This window comes from Wasmannia auropunctata, unplaced genomic scaffold (assembly GCF_000956235.1).
Source record: "Wasmannia auropunctata unplaced genomic scaffold, wasmannia.A_1.0 LD336095.1, whole genome shotgun sequence".
In the NCBI taxonomy this organism is placed as follows: Eukaryota; Metazoa; Arthropoda; class Insecta; order Hymenoptera; family Formicidae; genus Wasmannia; species Wasmannia auropunctata.
The window spans coordinates 2,600,633-2,628,394 of record NW_012026795.1 but is presented as its reverse complement, the minus strand read 5'-3'; the positions used below and the strand labels follow the sequence as shown (position 1 = coordinate 2,628,394).

The 27,762-nt window shown below is 39.2% G+C and overlaps 1 protein-coding gene across 1 annotated transcript in view; it reads left to right on the top strand.

The window, feature by feature from the left end:
* Positions 1 to 27,762, top strand: part of LOC105462809 (rho guanine nucleotide exchange factor 10-like protein) — a 44,462-nt gene that overhangs the window by 2,057 nt on the left and 14,643 nt on the right. The window contains exons 3-10 of the mRNA XM_011709659.1: positions 856 to 956; positions 1,574 to 2,230; positions 3,753 to 3,989; positions 5,339 to 5,879; positions 8,886 to 9,356; positions 11,080 to 11,383; positions 11,861 to 12,161; positions 24,791 to 24,868. Of these exons, the coding sequence (XP_011707961.1) occupies positions 856 to 956; positions 1,574 to 2,230; positions 3,753 to 3,989; positions 5,339 to 5,879; positions 8,886 to 9,356; positions 11,080 to 11,383; positions 11,861 to 12,161; positions 24,791 to 24,868 (2,690 nt within the window). The remainder of the gene's footprint in view (positions 1 to 855; positions 957 to 1,573; positions 2,231 to 3,752; positions 3,990 to 5,338; positions 5,880 to 8,885; positions 9,357 to 11,079; positions 11,384 to 11,860; positions 12,162 to 24,790; positions 24,869 to 27,762) is intronic.

The window sequence follows — 27,762 nt, the reverse complement described above, 5'->3', positions numbered from 1 at the left end:
CTCGCTGCGCTTACTTCGCGTAAGCGGCTGTGACATTGCATTTTGACAGTTGTGTGTATTGACATAAATTATTTAATTGTAAATTATAGCAAGAAGTAATAAATAGTGCGCGCGAAGCGCGCGTTTGTAGTGCTAGTATTTTAAAAAATACATTATCATTAGATATTTGTTTTTCAAAGAGTCACAAGAAGAAGTTTATATTTCTCCATTTTACTTTAATTGTTTATAGTCATAACAATTTCTGATTTTGGATAAAATTAAATAAAGTAATTTAAAGTTTAAAGTATTAAAAATTAATATTTTAAATAAAAGCAAATAAAATATTTTGATTTTATTTTTAAAAGTAAGATCCTCAGCAAATCCTTTTACATTATTTTACAAGAGAAAATTTGCATAATTTTTTTCTTAATTCTTTTGTTAAAACGTCTGTTTCCTTTGAACTTAATTTGGTAACGACCTTTGATCGTGTCGCGACAGGAGCGATTTGCGACAACAAAATTAAGATGTCGAAGGATCTAAATTTAGAACCGATCATGCAAATAGAATCCGCCAGTCACTGACTTGAGCCGATTTTGAAGTGACTCTTCAATTCTCATCTCTGTCACTCTTTCTGACTTTCCGCCTTTCTTTTCACGGTTTGTCCGTGGAATAATAAGCACCATTGACGTCATAACGGCACGTACGGCCGACGTGAATCTTATGTGACACATTTGCGCGCCGTTCTCTGCCAAATTCTATCCGAGACTCGCATAAATCTCCGTTATTTATCGCTATCGTGAATCGATGACGCCATTATCGATTCCAGTAACTTCCGAAAATATAAGATTTGGTGTTGGGTTTAGTGATACAAAAAAGGCTTGCTGAGATTTAAGAGTACACAGCAAGAAAAATTTACGAAATGCGATCCTCAGAAAGAGTACACATCAGCAGCACGCACGCCTGTACGTCATTTTCTTGTAAGTTTAAAAATACGAGATACATTTGAGACAGCGCGGGGAACAGTGTCCCTAAGTTAAGGGACATGAGAGAAATGGAAGGAAACGAAGAAGACGCATCAGCGCAGACGGAGAAATAAACCGGATATGAGGACGTGTCTGTGAAATACAAAGAAGTAACGAATAAGTAACAAAGATATACGAGGTGCCCTGAAGAAAAAAAGCCATAATTCTATTTTCAAAAGAATTTAGCGACGATTTTTCATTGGCATTTAATTTGAATCTTTTACCTTAACACTTTTAGTTTTAAATTAAGTTCCAATTTAGTTTCAAGTCTAAATAAGAATGCTTGTAATAAATAAAGCACACGATGCTTAGCATTTTATAAGCTATATTTTTTTTGAAAATAAAATAATAAACATTAAAACGTACATTCAAAATCAATTTCCAATTATCTAACTTTTCCTCTTTAAGAAAATTAACATTTTCTTTTATTATATAGAATATATTCTATATAAAAGAAAATGTAAATAGTAATTTTTTAAAGAGAAAAAATCGGTCAAATTTAGAGCGAAAAGATTGAACACAACGCATTGCTTTATGAAGAATTGAAAAAAGGTTGTGTTTGTCTGTTCTAGGAGAACTTGCCGCCAGTCAACTCTAGAGAGGAATCGCAGGAGCGCCGGCGGAAGCGGAACTCGCGCGAGAGCCACTCGCGGGAGCGGCTGACCGAGAGACCGATGGCGGAAAAGCCGATCGACGTAGCGGCCAGCATCGCCGATTGCTGCTGCATCGGTCCGCGATCGCGTCTTCCGCTTCCGCGGGTACCGCCGGCGATCACCTCCCCTTCGGCCACGTCGTCGATGCCGACAGCGGCGTCGTCCGCGTCGTCATCGTCGGCGTCGTCGTCGTCGTGTCCTTCGATTGTCGCCGGTGGTTATCCGTCCGGGGGTATCGCCGACGGCTGCTCGCCGTCTCTTCCTGCTTCTACCACGAGCCTCGCGGAGACGACGCCGACGCTCGCTAATAATAGTCGCGGCGCGGTGCAAACATCGGTGGGGAACATCGGCAGCACCAGCCAGCAGCCGCAGCAGCAACAGCAGCCACACCACTACCAACAGCCATATCCACAAACAGCGGTGGCGGCGGTAACATCGTCGTACTCGCCACCGACGACGACGCCGTGCTCACCCTCGACGTCGCTCGGCTACTCGCCCGGCGTCCCGACGACGACGCAGACCGTCTCCGTACCGCGGCAGCTCGCGCAGTGGACGAAGCAGACGCTCAAGCTGCAGGTACTTGCGCCAATCGATCGCGTGCTTGCCGAGATCGATCGTTTGTTCCTCGCTTGTTAGTTCAATTAGTTATTCCGGTTTTCCGTTATTCCGTTGTCCGCGAGTGGATCGTTGTTTCGCGATGGGCATTCGATCGCGCTCGTTCGTAATCAGCGCGAAGTTCGAGTTTCGCGCGTAGACTCGGTGAGGTGCAAAAGGTGGTCACTAGGGATACAAAGTGGAGTGGCTTAGGTCCGGAAGACTTTGTGTCAGCAGCCCCGAGGTAGGTCTCAAGGTCACCGCAAGGAAATTAATCTCTTCGATAATGTGGTAAATTCTATCGATAGCAAGTTTGAAATTATCTCTGTCTTTGAGGCAGACTTTATCAAGAATAGTTTTTGTCTTAAATTTTAATTTCTTTTTCTCACATTTTCTTGCCATGATCAAAGAAATCAATAAATCTTATTTGGATCACAAATGATATATTCATTAACAACTTTTTAAAGAGTTTAAGAATGATATCTTTATCCTCCAAATTTTGTATTTTTTAAAAGATTTTTGCGAATTCTTGACGGTATAGTATAATTAAAAAAATATTTAATATTTGTCAACAAACTTATAATCCAATTCTATTTATCCTCGGAGAATCCTTATAATTAAATTGCTGTTTCCCATGGACCAATTTTTGTTTTGAATTTTACGAAATTGTCAGCGTGTCTCCTTCGCCTCGAAACATTCGCGATTTCATCGCGCCAAGAAAATTCATCTGCTTGCAGAGAGACGTGCCAAAATTCACGCTTGATCTTTCTGCACATTCGAACACCTCGGTTTCTTCATTTGCTTTTTAAAATCGTGCGGTCGCTCGATTTTTGGAACACCTCATGCGTAGCGTCGCAACACGTATGCCGAGAGGGAAAAGATAAAGACGCACGACGAAAATAGAATATCGCTTCTTCGTTGACTATAGGCACTTATGTACGCGCAGGAATGAGTTTTCGATGTCCTAAGCCTGCCACTTTACTCATGACATACTCTCGCATCACTATTATCGTATGTCAGTCATTGCGTACGTTCACAAGCATGATATATGGTTTTGCTGTCTTGATGAGAAATACTTGCGAAGCAAATATTATTTTTTTTTGTGTATTTTTGTGTTTTACATATACATAACTAATATGTAATTTTTAAAAATTAGAGAAAGTAATTTAAAGTCTTAACTGATTTGAAAGTTATTACTTTTAAGTTCCAGATATTTTAAATGATTATTTAATTATGATTAGTTATCTATAAAAATAATTCTATTAATACGGAAATTGTTTATCAACGAGTGTCTTAGTGCCAATCGACGAAAAATTGATAATTCTGTCAAGTTTTGCCTTTATATTGGTTTTAGAAATCATTGCAAATTAATAATCGGAGGAATGAAAAATAAATAGAATTGTTTATTCTACTGACTCGGGCTTCACACATATCTCGGCTTCACGCATCGGAACAATTGCAAGCCGTGAGATTTATTTGTTCTCCCCTGTTCGGCTGTGCGCAGGAACCAGCAGTGATAGCGGTGGACCGATTGCACAGGTTTCGGTGGAGCGGGGGCGGAGGAGGAAGTGGCAAGAAGTCCTCTTCCGGCCCCCGCAGCGAGAAGGCTGAGCGCCTTCGTGAGCTTACCGAGAAACTCAAGGGACCAGCACCGGTTCCGCCACCCAGAAGACCGTCGCGAGTTCAGGCTTCCTCTCCTCCTCCAAGCGGATACCAGCCGTCGTCTCAAAATTATCCACAGGTGAGGAATTCCAACGTCACGGTGACGAGAGCTTGACGTCTACTGCTACGCACGAACGAACGATATTTTATACAACTGAACTTTTTTTATACCTTCGAACATTTGCTGTTGCCAAGAAAAAAAATATCTACTTATTATTAATATTTGAACATTATTACGAAAAATCAAACATATAAAGAAATTATTTAATAATTTGTGTAACTCTTGATATATAACAAATTTTATATTAAAATTATTTTGATAAGCAAAAAAAATTAATAGAAGCGCAATGTGATTTTTAATGTTGCAACTAAAGAAGGTTTATCTCTCTACCGATTATATTATAATCTGCCATTATATTTGCATTTATAGAAAATATCTTTGCATTGCTAGAAATAATTGTTTTATATTAAGACAAAATAATTTATTTGTTATTTTTCTGTAGTGCAGATCTATGTACAAATAAAAACAATCTTTATCTTTTTCTAATTTGTAACACTGAAAAGCATTGAGGAAAAAGATGTAAATTAATATCAAATTTTTTTAATATTTAATTTTTATCTTGAGAGAAAATAAGAAAGAACTGCAGATGTATATTTTCGGGTCATACTTTGTAGGACATAGCCGATACTTCGACTTCTCATTAATGAATCTCAATGCCCATCTTGTACCTCATTCCGAGAAGACTTTTGCTGAACTTTACGATTCGCGAGTGACTCCTTTGTCACGATTTCGCTGAACTCGGCGCATGCCAAGGCGCATACAGATGATCGCTCTCTCGTAATCTACACACAGGGATTCACGCACAAACAATTGTCATTCATTCTAATTTTCATACATTAAATTTCTGTTATTCTGCTGCCCTCAATAAATTTCTTGCTACAACGTCAATAGTAATATTATAATTTCGTAATTAATAAACATTACGTAAATTTCAATGACATTTGATAAGCTACGATAACACTTTAATAATCGCGCATAATGTATAAATTATTTTCTGATTTATTGTCTACATGACATTAGCTAGAACTGCGGCGATTTAGGTCTCCCTTAGAACCGTGGGTGGATTATTTATGACCCATATTATTCTTTTGTGATTTTTTGAAGTGGGTAAAGTGGGGTAACTAAATAACACATTTTTATTAGTACTAATTCAGTCGACGCATAGCTATAGTTAACGACAATGAAAAGGAAAAACTATCAGATGGGTCAAAAATGACACAACTGCGATTCTAGTGTTAAACATTTAATGAAAATCTGTCTGCAATTAAAGTGGATGCAATTTTCGTAGAAAATTACATATTTTTGGCAGATTTAATTCGACGTAACGTAAAGCCAAATTAATCTAAGTTTTTGCGTGTTTGTCCCAGACGGGCTCGAATCCAAGTTGCGGCCGTTACGAGGGTCGCTCATCTCATCGCAGCTATACGTACAGCGAGGGCAGCCAACATGGTAATAACAATCAGCAGTCTCAGCAGCATCAACATCAGCAGCAGCAGCAGCAGCAGCAAGAAAATTCGAAGACGATGGTCCGCAGTGAGAGTGTCAGTGAAGAGTGTCTCAGTGATCGTTCGGGAAACAACATATACCGGAAGCCCTGCCACGACTCGAGGAAGACCTCGAGATCAGGCAGACCGGAGAGAAACAGTGATGACGTCAGTGACCTCAGGAGCAAACCGAATGCCAGTGCGGAGGCGGCGAAACACTTGAGACAGTACAGTGATTCCGTGGTGGACAGTGCTACGAGTGTGGACGATTTGTGCGATAACCTGAACGCCGCTTCCGTTGGCGGCAACGAGGGGGAGGCCCGGGATGCCATCACTAGGCTGGAGCCGCGTGGGCTGCTCGCCTTTCACAGGTCCGGCGCGCCCTATAGGAGTGCCTCCTTCGGCCAGGTGGACTTTAATCAAGGTAAGCTTCCGTGTGCCGTGTGGTGACTCGCAGGCTCGCAGGCTCATTAGGGACGTCTTGCGAGCTAGCTTTAATTAAACCAATTACAGCAAGACTGATGCAGATTGCGTCTACCGTAAGATTTACACTATCGTTATCACGCTAAGCTAAGAAGGAAAACTCGAGAACGTATATACTCTGCAGTCTGCACGCGCGATTAAGTGGAGTTCTTTGACTCTGCATAGCTTTGTCGAACGTTTGAAAAGCAAAATGTTGTTTTCAAATGTTCGATAGTGATTATAATGCGGACAATGCTATTTTTATTCTCGGAGAGTCCTTCTCTTAATCCACGATCCACACGTGTCTTCGTAAGATACTTTTGGAAACACGGAACTGAACGCCATGGTGACAGTCTTGTATTAGGTTTCAACCCTGAACTACATACCGCAGTAGCTTCGGTTGCATAATGAAAGACTAGAAATAAGAAAAGCGCTAAGTGCGACTGTCAACAAGGTTCGAATTTCTAATGACAGTAATAACATATCTGGCAACCTTGACCTGTATGCGTATTATTTGCTTAGGTTACCACCAAGTTTCAATCGCGCATATCTCTGATTAAATTTTTACGCGCTTTCAATAATAAAATTAAATATACTAATACTAAAATATTGATAAGAGGAAAAAAATCAATATTTACACAAATTTATTAATAATAATTTATATGTAACTCTTCGTAAAGACGCGTATTAGAAGACGATTTTATTACCAAGAGAAGTATTAATATAAATTTAAAAATATATATATTCAATAAAAAATTAGGGCTTAATTTATTCGAAATAATAAAAAAAACAATAATGATTACGAGCAGAGCTAGATTTTAATGCTACATGATAAACAATTCAAATAAATTTTAATGAAAACAAGTTTTGACCTAGATCAGGCAAACATAAAAATATCTCATAGTTATTCTACACATTAATATGTCTTCTGAATGTATAAAATCACAAAAACATTTATTTTATATTATCTTAGTTATACTTTTAAAAATTCTTTTAAATTTTTAATATACTTCCGATGACGATTCTTTCTATAATTGCCAATAAACTGATGACGACAGTATCTTTACCGTCACGGCTACCGTTTTCTTCACCTTGTTTCTCACCTCGTTATTTCTTCATGATGAGCAATGCCGCGCAAAATTCGGCACTCAAAATGACCTGATTTAAGTCGAAACGTTTGTTTTGCACATTGTCTTTATTATTATTTATTTGAATTGTTTATCACGTAGCATTAAAATCTAGCTTGGTTGGTAGCCCATTATTATTTTTATATTATTTATTAAAAATTTATTGGATCAATAATAGTTTATAATTCAAGTAACAGACTATAAAAGCGAGCAAAATTTTATGGCGACATTGAAGGCGCGAAAACGCGACGCCTCATTGGCAAACCGGAAACACTTCACGCTTCCGCGGCAACAAATCTTTCGAGACACCTTTTACGCACGAAAGATGAGCTGCGAGGACGGATTACCAGGTGCTTTTGAAATATCACCGCCAGAACTTTTCTGCGCTTGCCCAAATCTCTTTCCGCGAGCGGGCATGGAAGCCAAATCTATTTATCTGACTGCAGTTGTATACAGCTTGAATAAATTTTATTGGATAATTATATAATACATGATATGTGTTCGGATATCTGCATTTTTGTGATTAACATTACTTTAATATGAAATTCGTAATTTATTACCTCAAGTATTGCAAAAACGAAATCAGCTACTCAATAAAATGCATTCAAATTTGTATATCCAAAACGAGTTAATTATTTTTTAACAAAAATTAAAAGAAATATTTTTTTATTGTTTAGTTAACATAATGTTGAATTTATATTTTTCATAATTCAATCTTCTTAAAGGCACGTAAATCGAGATGACATCAATACTTAAGTAATAATGTAAAAATATTATAATTGATACACGACATTTTCTTTCGTATTTAAAACATTGAAGATACAATTTAGCAAAATTGTATTGATTGAATTGTATTCAGTTCCCCTTGTTTAATAGTACGGAATAAAAAATTTCTATCGTGTATCTTAATCGGTCAGCACGTTTCCCGGAACTCCGCCAACGAAGTGCGCGCTGCTTCTCGCGTCTTCGTGATCTCTCTCATCTCGCACGGTCTGTTTGTTATTATTGGAATGGTCCACCTCCTCGGCCTAAGAGCGCTGCCAAACTTACGTGACACTCGAGGAGGTAATTAGGATTTCCTCTAGTGCTCTCTGCGTCTCTCATCTTCTCTCACGACTGAGAGGCGGCCTCACTGTTGCTCGGTGCAAGAGTACTCGAGTTATTATTGAAAACGCGCGTAATACGCATCTCTGGAATACGTCAGTTGAAAGGTATCTGCAGAGGCCACTTGAATTTGTATCAAAAGCTTTTTTATAATATAATAGTTTACAATAGCAATGATTAGCTGCAATAAAAATTCACATGTACTTTAGACTAAAATTTAAATCTGTCTTATATCTTCTCTACTATTTATTTTTTCAATTTTTTACTTCGAAAAAATAAGCTTTGTCATAAAAGTTTTGTGATAAAATTTATTGTTACTAGAAAAAAATATTTTATTAAATTTAATAATAATGTATTATATTTTTAATTAAACAACAAAATAAAGGGCTACGCGCTAAGCCAGATATTTATAGTGCTCAAATATAATTACATATATTAGGAAAATTAACAAAATTACTGACGTTTCGGTCTGCATTGTTTAGGTGTATCTATCTTCAGTGTAATAACGATTCCGCAAACTTTTCGCTGTTGCTGTCACATGTAGTCAAAATATAAAATTAGTTCGCTTCAACGGACTTATATTTATATAGGTTTATATAAACTCAAATATTAATACATATATTGGTCATATATAATTTGCGTAATATTTTTTTCGTAAAACAATGTAATCAAAATACTTTCAAAATAAAACAGAATTATAAGAATAAATTTACTAACCGCTCGTAATTTTCTGCAAGATGCAGATTTTACTTTCAGCGCAAACTCGCACTTTCCTCCTTCAGCGAATCGACAGAAAACCCAGCCGATCGTAACGTCTAATCGCTCCGAGACCAAAGACGTTCGTGCGAGCACATTACCTCGTCGTCGGGGTGATGTCACCCCAGGTAGCTCGACACCTCAAAACAGCCCCAACCGACAGAGTCCGAGGACGTCGACGCCCAGCGTCGACAGCGCCGTCGGCTCTGCCGAGGGTCTGGGTGTTTCTCAGCAAGGGAACCACGAGGAGATCCGACCCAGAAGCGATGGCTCAGACAGTCTGGCAACTTCCAGCGCACTCACCAGCCCGGAACCACTAGTTCCGGAGACGAATCAGCTGGAGCCGAGGGTTGATCTGGTGCAAACAGATGCGCCCACTGCTGAACTCGTTGGCCACGAGTCCGTGTATCCTGTCATCGAAGGAAACATCGTGGAGGAGACCATTCAGAAAGGTGAGAATTTGAGAAGAGAAATATTTATTAGCATTAAAATTGCATTAAAATTTCAAAAACGTAATATTACAAGAGAAATATTTATTAGTATTAAAATTACATAGATGTAATATTACAAAGAGAAATTATGACCGCCTTCAGTGTGAGAAAAAAAAAAAGAAATTTATTCTCGTAATTGTTATAAGCGTACGTCATTTATGTTCTACTTTATTTTATTATTTAGAAGAAAAAGTGGTATATGAAAGAAAAATATATATTCTCTACATTAAGTCAACAATAGTGTTTGTTCTTCAACAATTAGATTTTATCATTACGTTTTACTTTATTTTACTCTTAGCTTAGGTATAATTTATTTACTATGTTGCAAGATATTAATTAATTAAGACTTCTAACTCCTGCGTTATTTTAATAAAAAGAATCGCATGTTCCTTTCTCGTCACACATTAGCGTAATCTCGAAGGAAAGAAGCAATGTTTCCGCTCGCTGTAACGTGGCTCGATTGTATGCGTGAGAGATATCTCAGTAGGATATAAAACGGAAATACACTCGCGTGGGAGTCCGCGAGTGCGCGAGATCTGCTTGCCCGAATTTCGCGCGGCGTTGCTCATCGCGAGGAAACAACGATCGTAGCAGGAAACGAGCGACGAACAAGGCGAAGAAAACGGTGGCCGCGACGGGTAAGGGTACTGTCGTCATCAGTTGAGAAATGCGCGTCGGTTTATCATTTAGCGTGAATAGAGCGCGATTCCAGTCGTATGAGAGCGGCCGTGCGTGAAGTCATCAATGAAGATGGCTATAACTCAATGACGCTCAAACGTCTATTTCCACTCTGGCACCCACCGTTCTGAAAATAGTGTCGGCGCAAAATAACATGGGACTTGCGTGCACCTTTGTACCCGTGCTCCTGTCGATGCACCCAAAATAGTCCTCGTTCTCTCCCGCGTCTCTCGATCCCCGCATTATACGCTTTGTCCATCGTCTCTGACATCGCGAAATACATGAACGACTGTTTGATTTGATCCCATGTTAATAAACTCCGTCCTCCGAGATCAAATTTGCAACGATTCTCACGCAAACAAACCTCTTTGGTTCAATTTGAACAAAAATTAAAACGACATTTATTTAGCGTTGTTAAACTTACAAGCCATTAGTTCTTTTAATCTAAAGTTTGAAAAAATCAAAGGATGCACACATTTAAAGTTATTTTATGAACGATAAAATATTTAATATAGAGCGAGAGACATAAAAAACATAAACAAATTAATTTTTTATCATTTATTTTACATTAAAACAATTAACTTTCATAAATTGAATAAAAATTTTACATTAGAAGGAATAAGAGCTTAAGGAGGATTAGAATCTAGAGTATAATAAGTTTTCAGGTTCTTAGCAGAAGTATATATAATTAAGCCAGAAGATGTGTGCCTAAGAAAACGCCTAAGAGTCTGTTTCTATTCTTATATTCTAGTCTTAAAATATAGATCTTAAAATATAGTCTTTAAGTATACAAATGTTTCGAAACTCACTCACTCTATAACTCCGAACGAAATATATTTCATTCATTGTGAAAGTTTTAAGCTGGGAGCTTAAATTTTATTAGTTTCACTATATGTATAGATTTCTCTCTGGTCATATTATTAATCGCCAGAAATAGATCAACATTGCTCTGTTTTAGCATATGATAGACGGTTAAGAATGACGGAGTCGTGAAAATGGTTTTTAGAGACCAGGATAGAGCCGCACGAGGTGATCATCACACCACCCCCGGAGGAGCCGCGATTGAGTCAAGCGAGCGAAGGTAGCGAGGCGCCGAGCGAGACGCCCTCGGAGGCGTCCTCGCCATCCGGCAAGGCGAGACGATACCGGGGCGACACCAGCAAGAGGAGGAAGGGCGTGTACATAACTCAATGGCCAGAGCCCTTGGACGCGGACAGGAACAAGCTGTCGGCTCAGAGCAGCGAAGAGAGAGACGAGCCACCTGCGACGCCCAGCGACCTGTCCGACTGCGAGGGCCACACGCCTCGAAGGTAACCGGAGAACCTACGTCCCAGACCCATCGAAATAGAACGGAAGTGCGCTCGACATGGAGACGCGACGATTTAACATATTCCTTTTCCATTCTCAAATTCGCGTTAATAATAGACTTAGCGAGGCAATTAAAGTTTCACGTGTAAAGCAAGAATCTTTACGTTCCGATTGTCGGTTTGTCTTTTCTTCGTAAGGTTTTATCGAGTCCACATTTTATCATCAAACATCAATATTTTTAAACTTTAAAAAGCATTTTTAAAAGCACACACACACACAAATGTAACAATCAGTAAACTCTTATTTTTTAAAGGTGTAAATTACATTCCTCTCTTTATATCTATAGTGTCAAAATTTTTATTTTATCAAAAATAAAAACTTTTGTTTTAATCCTTAAAGTATATGTATGTACCGTTTAAAGATATTTATAAATGTTAATATTTATTCACATTAATATTTTCTTCTTTTCAAACACTAAGGTATAGCAAGAGGCCCCTCCGCGGGCCCTACGGGCAGATGCTCGAGGCCGAGATGGCGAAACCGCGCACCACCGATATCGCGCTCGAGGAAGGTCTTCGTCCCCGCAGAAAGATCTCCGCAAATCTCTCGTACAACGCGAGCAGCAACAACAGCGGCTCCGAGCCGCCCACGCCCTGCCACCATCGGACGACCTCCAGCCCGACCAAACTCGAGGGACTTCCGGGACCGAGTCCGGAGCTGCTCGCGGAGCTGCTGAGAGGGTCCTCGGAGAGGGTGGCTCGCGCACCGGCGCATCGAAACGTGAGTCAGAGATTATCTCGCTTCGATATAAATTGCCGGTTACAGTGCTCCGGCTACATTTCGACCATTTTTCGCGATACAACGGAGATAAGAGCGAGGGAGGGCCGTAAAGTACGCCGCACGATTCGTGCAGCGCATTTGTTATCGAGACATTTGATGCATGCACAATGCACGCTCCTTTTGATTAATGAACGAGTGATTTCGCCCGAAAATCTTTTTTCGTACATCGCACGGCGATGTCGGTGCGACAAAGAGAGAAAGGGTCGAGAACCGAGCCGATGCGCGATGTTGATATTCCATAAATCTGTACCAAGGTTTATATAAAATAATTGCGGTCATTTATTTTCATGTCATTTTACGAGATATACTAAAATCATAAAATTCATTGAATCATTTCTTTAAGCGCTAATTTTCAACATTAGGCGAAAAAAAAGGAGCTACGGATCGTGTCATTCACTCGTTTAATATTCTTGTAATATCTCTCTTTTCTCTGTGGGAGAAGTAATTTATTTATATCCCACGCTGAACCCTGAATATGACTGACTGGTTCTCGTCGACAAATACTTCATGTTAAACGAAATAAATCTCGGGGATGAGACGGTCACATTTCGCGCTAAATGCGTGGCGTGAATGCGAGCCAAAGAATTCTGACTCCTCGCTTCCTCCTCGAAATTCGCTTCTTTTCTAAATAACGTACAAAGAACGCTGATCGCACGGCTTATCTCCCTGTATCTCTGGCTCGTGCATCAGACGTCGTAACATCTGGCCGAGATGCCTCCACGCGGAGGTAAGCGCCGGTAAACCGAAATCCGCTGCATGCAAAAAGAGAGAGAGAAAGAGAGAGAGAGAGAGAGTCCGAGCGAAACGAATGGCCGCGCTCGCCATTCGCGCACTCTTGTTCGACTCCAGCGCCGAAAACATAATCTAATAATAATGTACGGCCATATTTCTCGGATGAGTACGTGCCTTGGCCAGTGCACTCGCGACGTTGGTATAGAGTCCCTATACGATTCTGGCACGGCGGGGGCGTGTACGGTGGATATTCCTGGCGGGTTAGGCGTACCTGGGGACTGACCGGTCCTCAACATCGACGCGATGATTCGCGTGCCACGATCATCTTGGCGCAATCTCCGCGACCTTGCGCAGTACACATATACGCTTATCATTCCACGTTCGACGACGTTTCCTTCTACAAATTCTTCCAACAAATCTGTTTTACTTATCAGCAAATTTGTATTTTTGTCGTACTTTTTTTTTTTAATTTAAATCGATGCGCATTCTTCTCTGTTTATGTAGAAAAAAATATTCCACAAGTATTTCTAATAGAAGTTCAAGAAACGATTTAGGGGTTTAAATTAGAAATATTGAGCAAACATCGTGGAAAACACAAGGCCGCGTTGGAATTTATTTTTCGATCCGCTACTGAATTCTACTTATTAATTCTATTTACGAATTATGTCAGATTAAATTAGATTTTACAAAGAAATTTAATTCAGGTGACATCGAGGGATAACAGGATTTTAGAAATTATATCCAAACATTTTATAAGTTTGCGCCGTTCTCTCGTATATATGTAGGTACCTATATATTCTACGATAGAACTTTACGTAATTCTAAAGAGCTTATGCAATGCACGCGTCCTCTATCCGCCGTTTGTCATTTGGAAAGAACAACAAAGAATCGCGGGAACGATAGGCCCGTTTTATCCACAAGTCCTTGGAGACTGCAAATATATCACTTAAAGATGTCGCCATAACTTAGTCACGTTCTCCACGCCGATTAGGCGTCAGACGGATCCTCACGCCGCAGTCAATTTGCTCGTGATCGTAGGATATTGAGCGTGAAATGTTAAAGCGTTTGCAGCTATTAGCAATAAAGCTCAATTGATCTTAACGTTTCAATGTTACAATATTTGCTGGGCGTGAGAACTTCTAAATTTACATGTGAAAACTGAAATAGAAATGTGTGGCAATCCGAAATAGGCGTTGTAAGTAATTCAGTTAAATTTATTTCCATCTGAAATGATTCGCGCGTGTCTAGGTCGCGTAAAAAACGTTTACGGGCGATCTTTTCTCGTTGAAAAGGTTATTTTTAAGATTATTTCTCTTCACGTGCCGTATTAAAAATAGATTTGCGCACAGATATGCCAGTCGATTCAACAACGAGGAATGCGTTTCTCCTTAACGAAGGAGCTATTCCGTGAATTTCTTTGCTGATGGGATTTAAGATGAATGAATTTTAATATGTACGAATCGTGTTCGCGCGGACAAAGATTAACGAAGATTTTCGAAGAATTTATATTGCATTGCGCTGCACACACGGCGGAAATTAGTCACGGCGAAAGAAAGCAAAGTTGTGCGTCTGCTGAGAGAAAGCAGAATTGTTTATGACGCGAAGCGGAATGCATTTACCGCGATATCTCTGTGTACGCCAGTTATAGTCATCACGATGAGCGGGTGATTTCGCGAATATCCTTTAGATTAGTGACGTTTTTATATTTGCAACGCGACGGAAATGCGCGCCGACCCCGGTGGGTATCAATCGCGCATTCATACGCAGACGCGTTTTCATCGGGGAGAGAGCAGTGAACTATTTCTTCCGCGGAGAGACCCTCCGTCGACGTCATGTTTACCGTTGACGTCACTACGCCCAGGCATCGTGAATTTTGCGTTCCATTCATGAAATCCCTGACGAGAGCGGAGAATGACGTAATACTAACACCTACAGACGTGTAAAGCTCACGAAAGCTTGTTGTTGACTACTTTATAAGATCTTTTTCAATTTTTTACTCTTATATGAAAGCCAGTCTTATTTTTACGTGCACTGGCTACAAACTTTTACATCTTATATAATTATTATGAAAAATTAATAATGATTACGAAAAGTTACATTAAAATTCAAAATAAAATATCTATTTGATTTAAGAAAAATATGTTTTATCAAATTTTATAACAAAAATTTTATAAAAATTATTTTTTATTCTGAAAACATGTAACTTCATAAATAATTCTTTGAAAAAATGTGATTTTATCCAGTGGTGATTATATTACAAATATATAAGAAAAATATAATCCAATTTTGTGATGATTTTCTAAGTAATTTATGTATTTTACATACACAAGTTGCATACAATTTTATTTTATATTTTTTTTAATCTTGCTAAACAGAGATAAATATTTGATACATAATAATTTATAATTTTAATGTTTATTTTATTCAATCGTTATATCGATCAGTATTCGATGTACGCTCGGCGCTTTAGTCATTTCAATATTGAAACAGCGAAGCGCGCGGCAGCGTGCGTCCAAGCATTCCGGGCGATGTATTCTTGAAGTAGCAAGTTTCCCTAGGCGTGATGGACGTGGCATGCACGGTACCGGGAGTACAAATTCGTTACTTTATCGACAGCATTATCGGTGGAAGTTTAGAGAAACTGCGGCCCCGGCGGCAGAAATTCGACGCGCGAGAAAGCGCGTCGGCGCGCGAGAGATACACGCCGGGGAATAATGAAAGGCCCGTCGGCCGGCCATAAACTTTCGAACAATAGCGTAATCGTGGTTCCATTGACTGTTAAGAGGTGCGGACACGACTAGGCACGTGGGTGGTATCGGTAGGTACCGACTTTTATTACTCGCCGCTTGTATATCAGTCTCTCGGGAGAGACCGTAAAGGAATCTCGTGCACGCGCGATATTAAACGCATTTACGTTCGATATCGTTGCACGCAATTTCCAAGACTCGGACCGACTCCTCAACAGGATCTCCTTCAACATCAAAACGACATAAAAATGTTACAAGCTCTATTTGATATCTTTATTGCCTCTTAGATTTAACGTATAACTCCATTTACTGTTTAAGATCTACTTTAGCTCTCAATAATTTTTTGAATATTGATAAAGACGAACGCAAAACTGTATTATTTCTAAACAGAATCATTTTGTTCTTTGTGCTATATTATTTTATTATGAAATATTTTACGATAAACTTTTTTGAAACACATGAATAAAAAAAGAGTGCTCTCAATTTAAAGCCTTTAGAAAAAAAGAAGTCGACGTTTCGCCCATCTGATGAGGTCGATGACTCACCTCGTCGACCTTTGATCTAAATCACGTCAACGCTGCATTTTTTTTAAGTTGAAATTTCATTTGGATTGATTGTTCGATGTGCGCAAAACAGGAACAGCCGACCATGAATCAGGAACGCGTTGCTCTCGCAATATCTCGCGACATTTCGATCGGATCGAGGAATGATCGTGAAACTACGGCGTGATGCATCTATATGCGCGACCGCGTGGCCGGCCAGGATGTTGCCGGATAATCTATGAATAAACCGACGAGTGCAGCGAAGGCGCGCGCGCGGGCGCACGAAGCAGTTGCACCATTCGCTGCGGGCCGCGTTACCGGGAAATATTTAAATATTTAACTTACACGATGGTATAAACCACTTGGCCGGCTGATGCCTGTAGTTTCGCAAGCGCGCGGGCACTTGCGCGATATTTAATTTGATCGGATCGACCTTAAGATTCGCGCGCAAGGCACTTCTGCCCGTTGTGAGTAAACAGAAATGCATTTTCGAGTCGTTCGAGGCCTCTGCTCGACCCATAAATGTGCGTAACTTTATTATCGCGCTATACGCACAAACCTACTTGTTTGCTTGCACGTTTGCGCAATATTTTACATTGATCACACCTTCGTGCGTGTTGCTCTGGAAAAAAAATACCAAAAGCTAATACCTTAACATCGATTGCTATATAATTTAATAAGCTATTTAACGAGCCTTCCTCTTTTTATTCAAAGTAAAAATTATTTACGTAGGTGATTACATAATTACATAAAAAACAAACCTCATCTTACGAATTCACGAGCCAATAATTCGCGTATAATACATAGACTTTATACACGGTGAGAACAATGCGTAATGCGTTGCAATTCTGCGGCAGCGCGATAAACTCGCTAAATGCGCCTTCGAAAAGTACGAAGTAGCGTTTCGAGATGCCCGCCTCAAGTCTGGGCGCAGACTAAACAAGCATCGTCGAAATAAATATAGGCCGCAGAACGTTGCAAAAATGTGATAGAATAATCCAGAGAGCGTGCGTGCCAAGTCGTAATCACGAGCGCATTCCGCGTGCCTTTAGGAAAAAAAAAAAACGTCGGCGTTTTGCCCATCTTGATGGTACTCACACCGTCGACCTTTGATCTAAATCACGTCACTCTGCTATATTTTTTCATTTGATTTTCTCATAACTCATTAATCGTTGTATCAAAAAATTCTCTATAATATTTTTTCCGAAAAAAGTTCCCTGCTAAATTGAGTATAATAAAATAAGTATTGCATATTCTGTTTTTCTCATTATTTAATTATTAAATTATTTTTAATACAATTAATATATGTGGGTGTTAATATGCGAATGCAACATCCACGAATTTTGTGAACATAGTTTTGTCAAAGGACCAGGAAAAATAAAAAGTGAAAATATCTCAAATAAATGTACCAAAATTTGTAATGACCTTTTGATTACATAAAATACTAATAATGAGACTTATGTGACATTTAATAATAAGCGGAGGTGTTCACAAATGATCCCGTTCATTCAGAACTCTGGTCTTTGCTATTTTACTTTTAATAATTTAACAGAATTATTTCGTAACTGTTGGAATTAAAAATTAAAAATACCACGGCATTAAAAAGGTCTCCTTTCTGTCCGCTCCGTAATGCTTCTCATCGGAATGTATTCCCAGTAGCAAGCGGTTGTGCCGCTTCCGACGGGCGCGCGGGTGACGGAAATTGATTCTCGTTGTCGAATATAAGAAAGGAAGCGCCGCCTTAATAGACGTCTGTTTATTACGATGTATTCGAATCCTCGTTTCGCGGGCCTATCGATTCCTCTCGTTCAATTCCGCCGCCGCGGCCGGTAAACACAAAAGCCGCGCGGCTCTCTGTGAAAACGGCGTATGGCCAGCCGGTCATTGTTCTCGCACGCTCGGCTTGCGTAAATCGTACGTTCAACTTCTTTAACGGAATCCTCACGTGGACGAGTTTATTCGGGCGTGAGTCCAGGTACATCGCACAAGCGGCGCGGGGACGCGGCTCGCGGTCGCGAGTGTGTGAGCGAGCGCGCCTTTGCAGCGAGTTTACGGACCAGAATGCCGGCTCGGCTATGAATTAGATCTGTTATTTGAAAGAACAAAATGTACGGTTACGCGCGAACGACTTGAGCAGCCGTAGTCCCGGTCGAACGTCGTCGTAAAATCGAAACGCGTCTGTCGGCAAACGTGCGCCTTAAATTTAAATGCGACCGACGATCGTCCGTGAAGTGGTTCGCTAAGTTAAACTTTAATTTCAAGCACGGTGCAAACTGCGCACATTCGTTAAATTTGTGCGTCACTATAGTTCTTCCGCTCCTTTATTGCAATTCTATTTACGATTTACCTTTGGAAGAGGAATAAGTCGCGAAAAATGAACTATAAATCACGGATTTTATTCATTTTTGTCAATTATATGCAGACTTCAAAGAGAGAAGTACCGCGATGCGAGGCGATACATCCTCTTACATCTTTCACGGCACGAATACGTGTATTGCAGATCGCAAGAAGTAGACACCGATGAAAAATTTATAAATAAATGATAAATAGAATAAGTAGCGACGGTAACATACCAGATCGTACTGTATTGCGTCGTGGCCGCCATGACGTATTCGCGCGTAATTGAGCTTGAATATATTACTCGACTGGGAGGGAGCATAGAGGATGAATTAGTGTTTTACCACTAATCATTATCTAATCTCTTCGTTACACGCAATAATCTGATAGAAAACGAAAATTAATTTCGGAACGGTTCATCACAATCCCCGCCCAAATCCATACCGTCGAGGACCTGTTGCACAGTAATGTGGTTTGAAAGGGTTAATCCGGCGCCTTGACGCAAGGTCGCGCCTCGTCTTCTCGTAGGACAAGGTCGTAAGTGGGGAAAGTGCAGGGTGGCGGCGATGCGGCCGTCAGGATACCGGAGCGCGTGTAATCTACGGCGAAAAGTACGCGCCGGCGCGGCGTCCTGACGCCCGGCTACCGTCCTCACCGCTGCCGCTATTCTCTCGGGTATCGATCAGCTTCCTGGTAGCTGTGCGACGGGTCGCCAGTTTCAGGCGTAACGCCGCCTCTGACTGTTACTCGTCGCGGAAAAGCTGCGGCGGACAGCTCGCGGGGAAGTCGCCCTCTCGCGCTCCACGATCAACTCTCTCCCGATATCGTGCTCGCGGCATATCGGACGTGCGCGTAAGAAAGATCGTCGAATCGTATAAGATCCTTACCACGGTAGAGAACGGTTTCTGCATTTTTCCTTTTCTTCTCTGAATATTACAAATCCCGATAAATCGATAATGTATATATAATCTGTACGATGTGTGATGCTGCGACAGGTAACTAGCAGATAGCACGAGGCCGATCGCAGCGAGTGTCTTTCACCCGCGATTCCGGCACGTCGCGCCGGAAACATCGCTCTGTACATCAAGGAGCGATCTCTCGGTGTTAATCTCAAATTATTCAAATTATTCGTGAGTAATTGGGATTAGATTGGGCAGAGAATAAAAAATTATTTGCTACCAAGAACTCCAATTTAATAGGTGTACCTTACACGAACTGTTTTGGCGACCTTTATTTCGCACGCCACTTATTTTGTGTTGGGATTAGAAAGGAGGATGGCATTTCCATCGAATTGAGTGTTCGAAATAAATTGACTTACAGATAAATTAATAGATAGCAAGTTTATTTTTGACAATAAAACAATACGTCTGTGTTAGGAGCAGCTTGCTATAATAATTACATAATAGGGCACTAGAGCATTGGCTCAAATTGAAGTTAAATATGTAAATACACTTTCTCGCATTAAATACCTTTCGTAAATAAGAGTAGTCTAAAAATATCGGATCGCGAGGTTACCGGCGTCCGGCATTTTATTTACGGCGGAGAATTCGGTGGGAAGAGGAAATAAAGCGAATCACGCGCGTTTGTTAGAATTCGACAATGCGTCTATTGTTACTCGCGAACAGAAGCGACGATTACCTTCGTTCGAATCGATCCTCGATCGAGGTAATCGCTTTGCGTTATATCATCCCTCGATTTGCTTGTGCGGCGTTATATCATCTCGTGCCATCCGTTTGTTTCGTTAGGTTGAAATAACGACCGCAGCGAGTTGTGTATGTACAAGATACGGCTGTCAAACAAGGTCTAGGTACCGCTCCGCTTCGATTTACATTCTTTTTTTATTTCCTCTCTCTCTCTCTCTCTCTCTCTCTCTTTTTCTCTCGGCAAGAATTGAAGTAGCGCGGGCGACCGAGCGCAATTACTGGCGCGTCGCGACGCCTCCGTCATGTGTAACAGGTTGTAATTTCATTCGAGCCTCTCGTCGACGTGCAAACTCACGTTGAAAGTGTTTACTTGCGATCGCGTGGCACTCTAGGGCGACAGGAAGGCGTATGGATAAGTATCTGTAAGTACGTGAACGTTTTTTAACTTGTTTAAGCACATACACGGCTACACGCGTGCGGTCAGGCTCTTAACGATCCAACATGTTTGTGCTTCATTATATTGAGTGATCGATTGTCATATCGGTTTTTTTTACCTTCCTTCAAATTTCTTTAATTTGAGACAGGTTCTCTTTTTATGATACAATCAATAGAAAAAAGATTTATTTTGCATTAAATATTTATAAATTAAATATTTATAATTTTACAAGCAGAATAAAAGACTTGGATTTTCACCATTGATTCGTAAAACTTTCTAAATTTTTAATAGCTCGTAAAACTTTCAAATTTTTAATGACTTATAAATTCAGAATCAAATTATAACGCGTAATTATGTTAATAACATCATTACACGCGTATTTTAATTTGATTCTAAATTTTTACATTTTCTTCTATCAGGAAATGGTTATACTTTCTTTTATTATTTATATTTAGTGGCTATGAAAAGAATGATAGGTATTTGTAAAAAATGTTATTGAGACATTGTAGAATCATGAAAAGATAATGATTTTTCTCAGTTATTGAGTGTTGCTGAGGGAACCTCTTAATTATTCCGCGCACGTATCTACGAGTTAATCGAGTAATGTCGATCACTTTGTGCCACTGGAAAGTTACGCTTGAAAATCAGCTTTGATCCCTTTGTCAGACAAGCTTAATTCAATCTTTCATACATATCTCAAGATATCCTGCTTTTATATTTCGTGTTTCTATTAGGATATTGTTGTGCTGCCCCTTGTGTGGTACATGATATATGTTTCTCTGAAAATAATTAGAACTCATCACGCGAGTCTGATCGAAGAATCGCCAAAACGTCGCGTCCGAACGTCGGGACCATGATTTCTCTCCTTCGATACGTTTCAGTATCAGGAAATGTGCGTTTCCTCTTCTCAATGTCACGACCACGTCGCGAGAACATCTCTTCCCGACCTTGGCTGGAGACTCCGTAAATGAATCGCAAATCGAATCTCGTCTTATTGCACGAATTTATCTCCTACGTCTGTTTGAAGATACGTGTTGTTTACCAAAACTGATTGATCTTCTACATAATAACGAGACAAACAGATTTCCACACTTTCCACAATTTGTACCTTAAATAATGATTATCAACAACGATGTTAAACGTATAACTTCTATTCTAATTAGAAAGCGTAATTTTGCAGAACAATGGTCTATCAGATTTCACAACGCGCGTAATTGTCACGAAAGAGTTGATTAACAAACTGTTCTGTCTGGCGTATTCAGTATCTATCTTGCGTATACATAGTATAAAACTAAGTGCTTGCGCAATAGAGTTAACTTATATAATAAAATTACAGTCGCGTAATAAAGTCAATTGCAACTGTCAATGCGTTGTTAGATAATTTGTTTTTTTTTCTTTTTTTACGAGGGATAATGGAATTTAAACGCGCACAACGCGCACTTTTATTTTAAATTTTAATAAATAATACGAATTGTATGCAGATGAAGGAGCGTATATTCTTCGTAGGGAGCTTATATGATTTTCCAGTTTGAAAAATTTTAATTACGTATTTTCAACTCCTTAACATCAAGATGAAGGCTATTTTGGCTTGACCAACGTCATTTTAACTTTAAGTAAACCTTAAAATTCTCTCTCTCTCTCTCTCTCTCTTAACTCCAACGTTTTAAAGAGAGGCAAACAGAGTTTTAAGCTTCGTTTAAAGTTAAAATAAAAGTAAAAATAAACGTTAGTGCAATCGAATTTTATAGGCGCAAGGACGCATAGAAGGCGAAGGTTTGTGATATAACTCCGCGATTAATTAGTAAAGGAAACTCGCGTAATTAAGCGATCGCGCAACGGATCATTATATTCGCACAACGGGATCAAGGGGTCATTATCGATTCTCTAACCGGGCACGAGCCGATGGAACGGAGAAAGATCGGAGCGTGAAAAGGGGGGGAGAGGGACAGAAAGAGCGCCGTGGATGAGCTTGCAAGCTCGCGGGATGAAGCGGGGAAGGTCTTTAGTCACGGTGCTAAATATAACAGGCCGGCCGGTCGGTCCGTTCGTACATGACGCGTTCGACGCGTTCGACGCGCGATCGTCCGGAGGCGCGAAAGCTCCGCGTGCAAATTCCCACGAGCTTTTAAAGAGGCGCTGTCCGAGCGTGTCGAGAGTAGGCGTGCAGACACGCCGAGAGACACGGGGCTTTTTTTCCTCTCTGACACGCGCGCCGATTTCCGATACGACGTACGAGCGTCGATGGACAGTCAAGCTTTTTTCTATTTACCTCCGAGCCGGAACTTGCGCAACTTTCGCTATACCGATCGCTCGCGGTGATTGATATTCAGGTTCAAAGTGTATATTCTCTTTTTTAATACTGGTTTTTTTCATGAAAAAATGACACTGTTGGAAATATCGCGAAAATCATGTTATTTCGCGATTTACGTATTTAAAATGAAAGAATAATACGCGCGAAAAAGATTTGTGAAGGCGAGTATCGTGACAATCGATACAGATTAAGAAAATATATAAACATTCCTATTTTTATTATTTATTTTATTTTTGTATTGGTTTCTTGAAAACTCTTTGCCATGGAAATTCTACGAAAATTATTAATTATCTCAGAAGTCCTATGCTGAAAGTGAAGAAATAGACACAGAGTGGATGAAGAAACGGAAATATGCGACAAAACTCTTGCAATGCTAGTTACTCGCAATAACTAATTAGAGAGAATACCGCAAATTTTTTTTTATAACGATAATTTTCTGCGATGTTACATTATTAACACAATTTAAATTTAATAAATATGCAGTAAAAACACTATATTTTATTTTTTATAAAATTTACGATATTTGTAAAATTCGATAGCGAAGATACAAATTACACTAATTGCTGCTTCATCGGTGCAGTTCACTTTGCCGAGTTGAGAAGTGTTTGAGCGCGATCGACTTGAAGCTCGTAGGAAGAGTCCAAGAATAAAACGTTTGAGAGCAGCTTTTACGTGCGGAAGCTTAAGAGCTCTACTTTGGCTTCGCCCCGGCGTTTCCGCCAAGCGGAATAGATTAAAGTGAGAGACCGGAAACGCGCGAGACGCGAGTGCATATTCCACTGTCGGACGCCCGCGCGCTTCGCGGTGCATCGGTTTCGGAAGGTTGCGAAACTACGCACTTTCCGCACGTTCCCCACGGATTGCTATGCGAGTGGAGGGCGCCGATGCCCACGAAATCTCAGTACAGGTGGCCTACGTGGTGGATAACAATGGACGCTGATCGCAAGCTCATCAGTCGGTCATCGGTGGACAGCGAGAATAACGAACGCGTCATCTCCGACCGCGTGGGTAGTTCTTGTTTTTGATGTTTATAGACTAGGCACAGCTAATTCTGAATGAAAAAGCATTCCGAGCGCCTTGAGTAAACGTCAAGTAAACTTTTGACGTACTACGCTGCAAAAGTACTTATAAAATAATCTCTTAAGTGTCGCATTCGAAAGTCAGATATAAAATCAGATCTCTTTTTTTCTTTATCATATCATATTTAGTCTTTTTCTATTTTTGAATTGTAATTACAAAATGTGTTTTTTGTAAAAAAAAATACATATATATGTAGAGGAATATTTGTTTCTCGATTTGTAAGTATATTTAATACAACATTTTTATCTCTGTTTGTAAAGCAAAGAAGTGGGATTTAAAAAGTATAGAAAAAAATAAACGTAAAAAGTACAGTTGAAAAGAGGAGATCTAATGATGAAGATAAAAAATTCTTTGAAAGATTTTGAAATGAATTGAAAGCCCGTTCGTTATGTCATACATTAGTCATCCAGGGTTAAAGTACTTCGTCTTTTCATTGGCATCTTGCATCGTGGATTCCAATGCCCGACACAGGTCTCATCACCTTGCGCGGCTTGTTGTCAATGTTGCATAACGACCATAATCAAACGCATCGTTACATACGCACGTGAAGCGTCGCACGTGTACGCCTTTCGTAAGCGCACGTGCGATCTTCATCACGAGACGATGCACAATAATCGGAGCTGTGACAGCTGTGCTCGGTCGCCTCCCTCTCTTTCTCCGTCTCGATCAAACATTTCCCTCTCTCGTAATGTCACTCAACCAATACTCATCTTTTCTAATTGTTCTCGTTGCGCGTTGCAGGACACGAGGACTCACGTGGTTGTGGAGCTTTACGATACGGAACGATCCTACGTAGAGGCGCTACAAATACTAGTCAATGTAAGTATATTTTATTGACATGATCGAGTGCGAGAAAAGATTGATATTTCATAAAATGCAGTTCTCTAGGAGACGAAAAAACTAAATATCCTTAATTAATATTTTCTGCTTAGTTATAATTAATTTGTAACAAAAATTCTAAAGATTCTTCTGCATAGCAACATTGGTTAGCTGCACGTTTCTCCTAAGAATTTTATTTAGTTTTCCGTAGAATGTAGTGTGTATATTTTAATATTTTTTAAATCTTTAATATGAGCGTGAAGACAATTTTCTCAATTTCCGAAAAAAAAGATTAAATATAGGCAAATTAATTTTTTTGGAAAGAAATATTCTGGACTAGGATAATGGACAGCATCGATCGATCTCTCGAGTCACGACGAAGAAAGCAAATGCTGCACCGATATGCGTCGGAACTGCGATTCGTCCTTGCATCTTGTAAACAAACACCCCCGCTCGTTTATTCGCTCCGATTGAACAACACCTTCGCTCCAGCGAGCTCTTGCTCGTTCGGCCCAAGTACGCCGTCTCCGGCCTGTTGTTTTCATTAAATTTCCACTCCCGACTTCATAATCGCTTTTCGTTAAACACCGGAAATTGGTTTGAATACCAAATTGTGACGAATTGTTACGGAAAACAGTCGGTTTGTAGGCTTGCATAATATTACGAAAGATGAATTTACGATTAAACACGTATCTTTATTCCCAAGTAAAGTTTAGAAATTGTTATTAAAAAGTACGCGCCGTTAATAAATTTTATATTACGATGTGAGTTTGATAATGAAAGTCATTGTTTAAATCAATGTTCCTTAGAATTTTTTAAATTGAATTTAGTTAAATGAATTTATAATTTATTAAGGGAGGGAGATTACAGAAAATTTATATAAATATGTGTATTTATTTGATCAACATTATTAATTAATATAAAGATGTAATATAATTAAAATAAATTGATATAATGTAATTAAAATAAATTGATAAAATGGAATTAAAATCTAACTAAAATCTGAAGTAAAGAAAATAACACTTTTACGTGAAAATGTTACGATATACCGCTGTTTAATAGAATTTTGGGAAAAAATTTAATTGATTTAATTTGACTGATTCGATCGCAAAATTAATAATTCGCGTGTAGCTATTAAAAATGGTATCAGTGAATAAATGCGAAATATTATACATTTTTACGTTTGAAAAACGAAAATTTGCAAGAGGCAGTCAGCGGTACACGGTGCATTAAATGCAACAGGCGGTCCATCCCACGCAAGGTCGCGTTAGACTTGTAATCTGATTTTCAACGCGGGTTTGCGTCCTTGGTAGAATATTTTGTTTAATAGCACAATACATCTGATATCCGCTGAAGGGCACTTCGTGAAATTGATTACTCAATGAGATGCGCAAGGTAACTTTGTAAATACGTATGTCAAGGTATCGTTTCGCTATCACGGAATAATAATAGTGTTCTTCTATTCATTTAAATCCGATTTCCGACATGGATCTCCGCCTACAAACAATTCCAGTTTATATTCAGCCATTGCTAGCCATCTCCTTTACTTATTAACTTCAACTTTACTCAAATTAAAAGTTAAGGGTACTTTTGTTATATATTTTTATATAATATTTAAATAGATTGTGCAGGTTAAATATTTTTATTACTATTTGCATTCAGACATATGGAAGTAGAAACATCTACGAAAGGAATAGAATTTGCGACGTGAACATATATCTTTCAATATAAAAATTTTTTATACGTAAATATTTTCTTTACGTATATCATATTATGTGATATGTAAAATCTTAAATTGTAACAGTCTTAATTTAATAGTAAAACGTAATTTCCAAAATTTTTGCTTTTCTTTATTGAATTGATTGAAATTTATTGATTGAAACTTTTTCAAGCACATGCATGAGTCGCTCGTGACCGGAAGTGTGCTGGATCTTCAAACACGTGTGAGACGCGAGTCACATTAACGTGCAACGTGTCCTGTACAATTACGTGGACTGCAGCCGGCGCTTTAATAAAAGCTATCCGGATAAACATTGGCTACATAACTGATGAGACCGATCTTTGTTTTAATTAATTGCCCGATTTATATGCTACATTAATTGCATTGCTGGTTTGCAGTGCAATATAATTGTTGAATCAAACAATTACGTTAATGCGTGCAACGATACTGTTGGAAAATTAATGCTACTTTATCAGGCAATTCATTTGAGGATGCCTCTCGATTTGTCTATTCCAGCGATTATCAGTAAACGCTCTAAAATGATAATATTGATTCGGAAATTTTCAAAATCGCATTTTTCAACCTAAACATTTAACCGCGTTATAAAGAACTTTCAATATTTTTATATATAAATAATATAGATAAGTAAATAAATATACATATATAACATGTTATATTTTAAAGATTATTTTAAAAATAAAAATCTTTTTATTTTATATCTCGCTAAATTTTCTGGAGTGAATCTCAACTCCAAAAGATTGAAAATACTGCCACTTGGCTACTCGAGTGACAATATTTGACAATATTTTCACTCTTTTGGAGTGAGATTCACTCCAAAGGAGTGAAAATTTACTCCAGAAAATTTAGGGAGTATATATATATATATATATATATATATATAACGTTTCAAACACTGATATAAGTTAAGACGATCGCGGTGCGCTTCAAAGCTTGTGTGAAAGATAAATGCGAGATATTAAATTATATAGTTAATGCGGCGAATATAACACGGTGCATCGGTCTTGTTATCGCGTCTTGCGCAAATAACGAAGCTGCCAAGTAATAAAGATTATAAATCTCTCACGCTGGCCCACCGTGTATCCCAGTTTCGTCGCGCGTCTTCGCGAGGATCCAGACGAATCGTGTATAATGTCGTTCAACAAACTGTTATTTT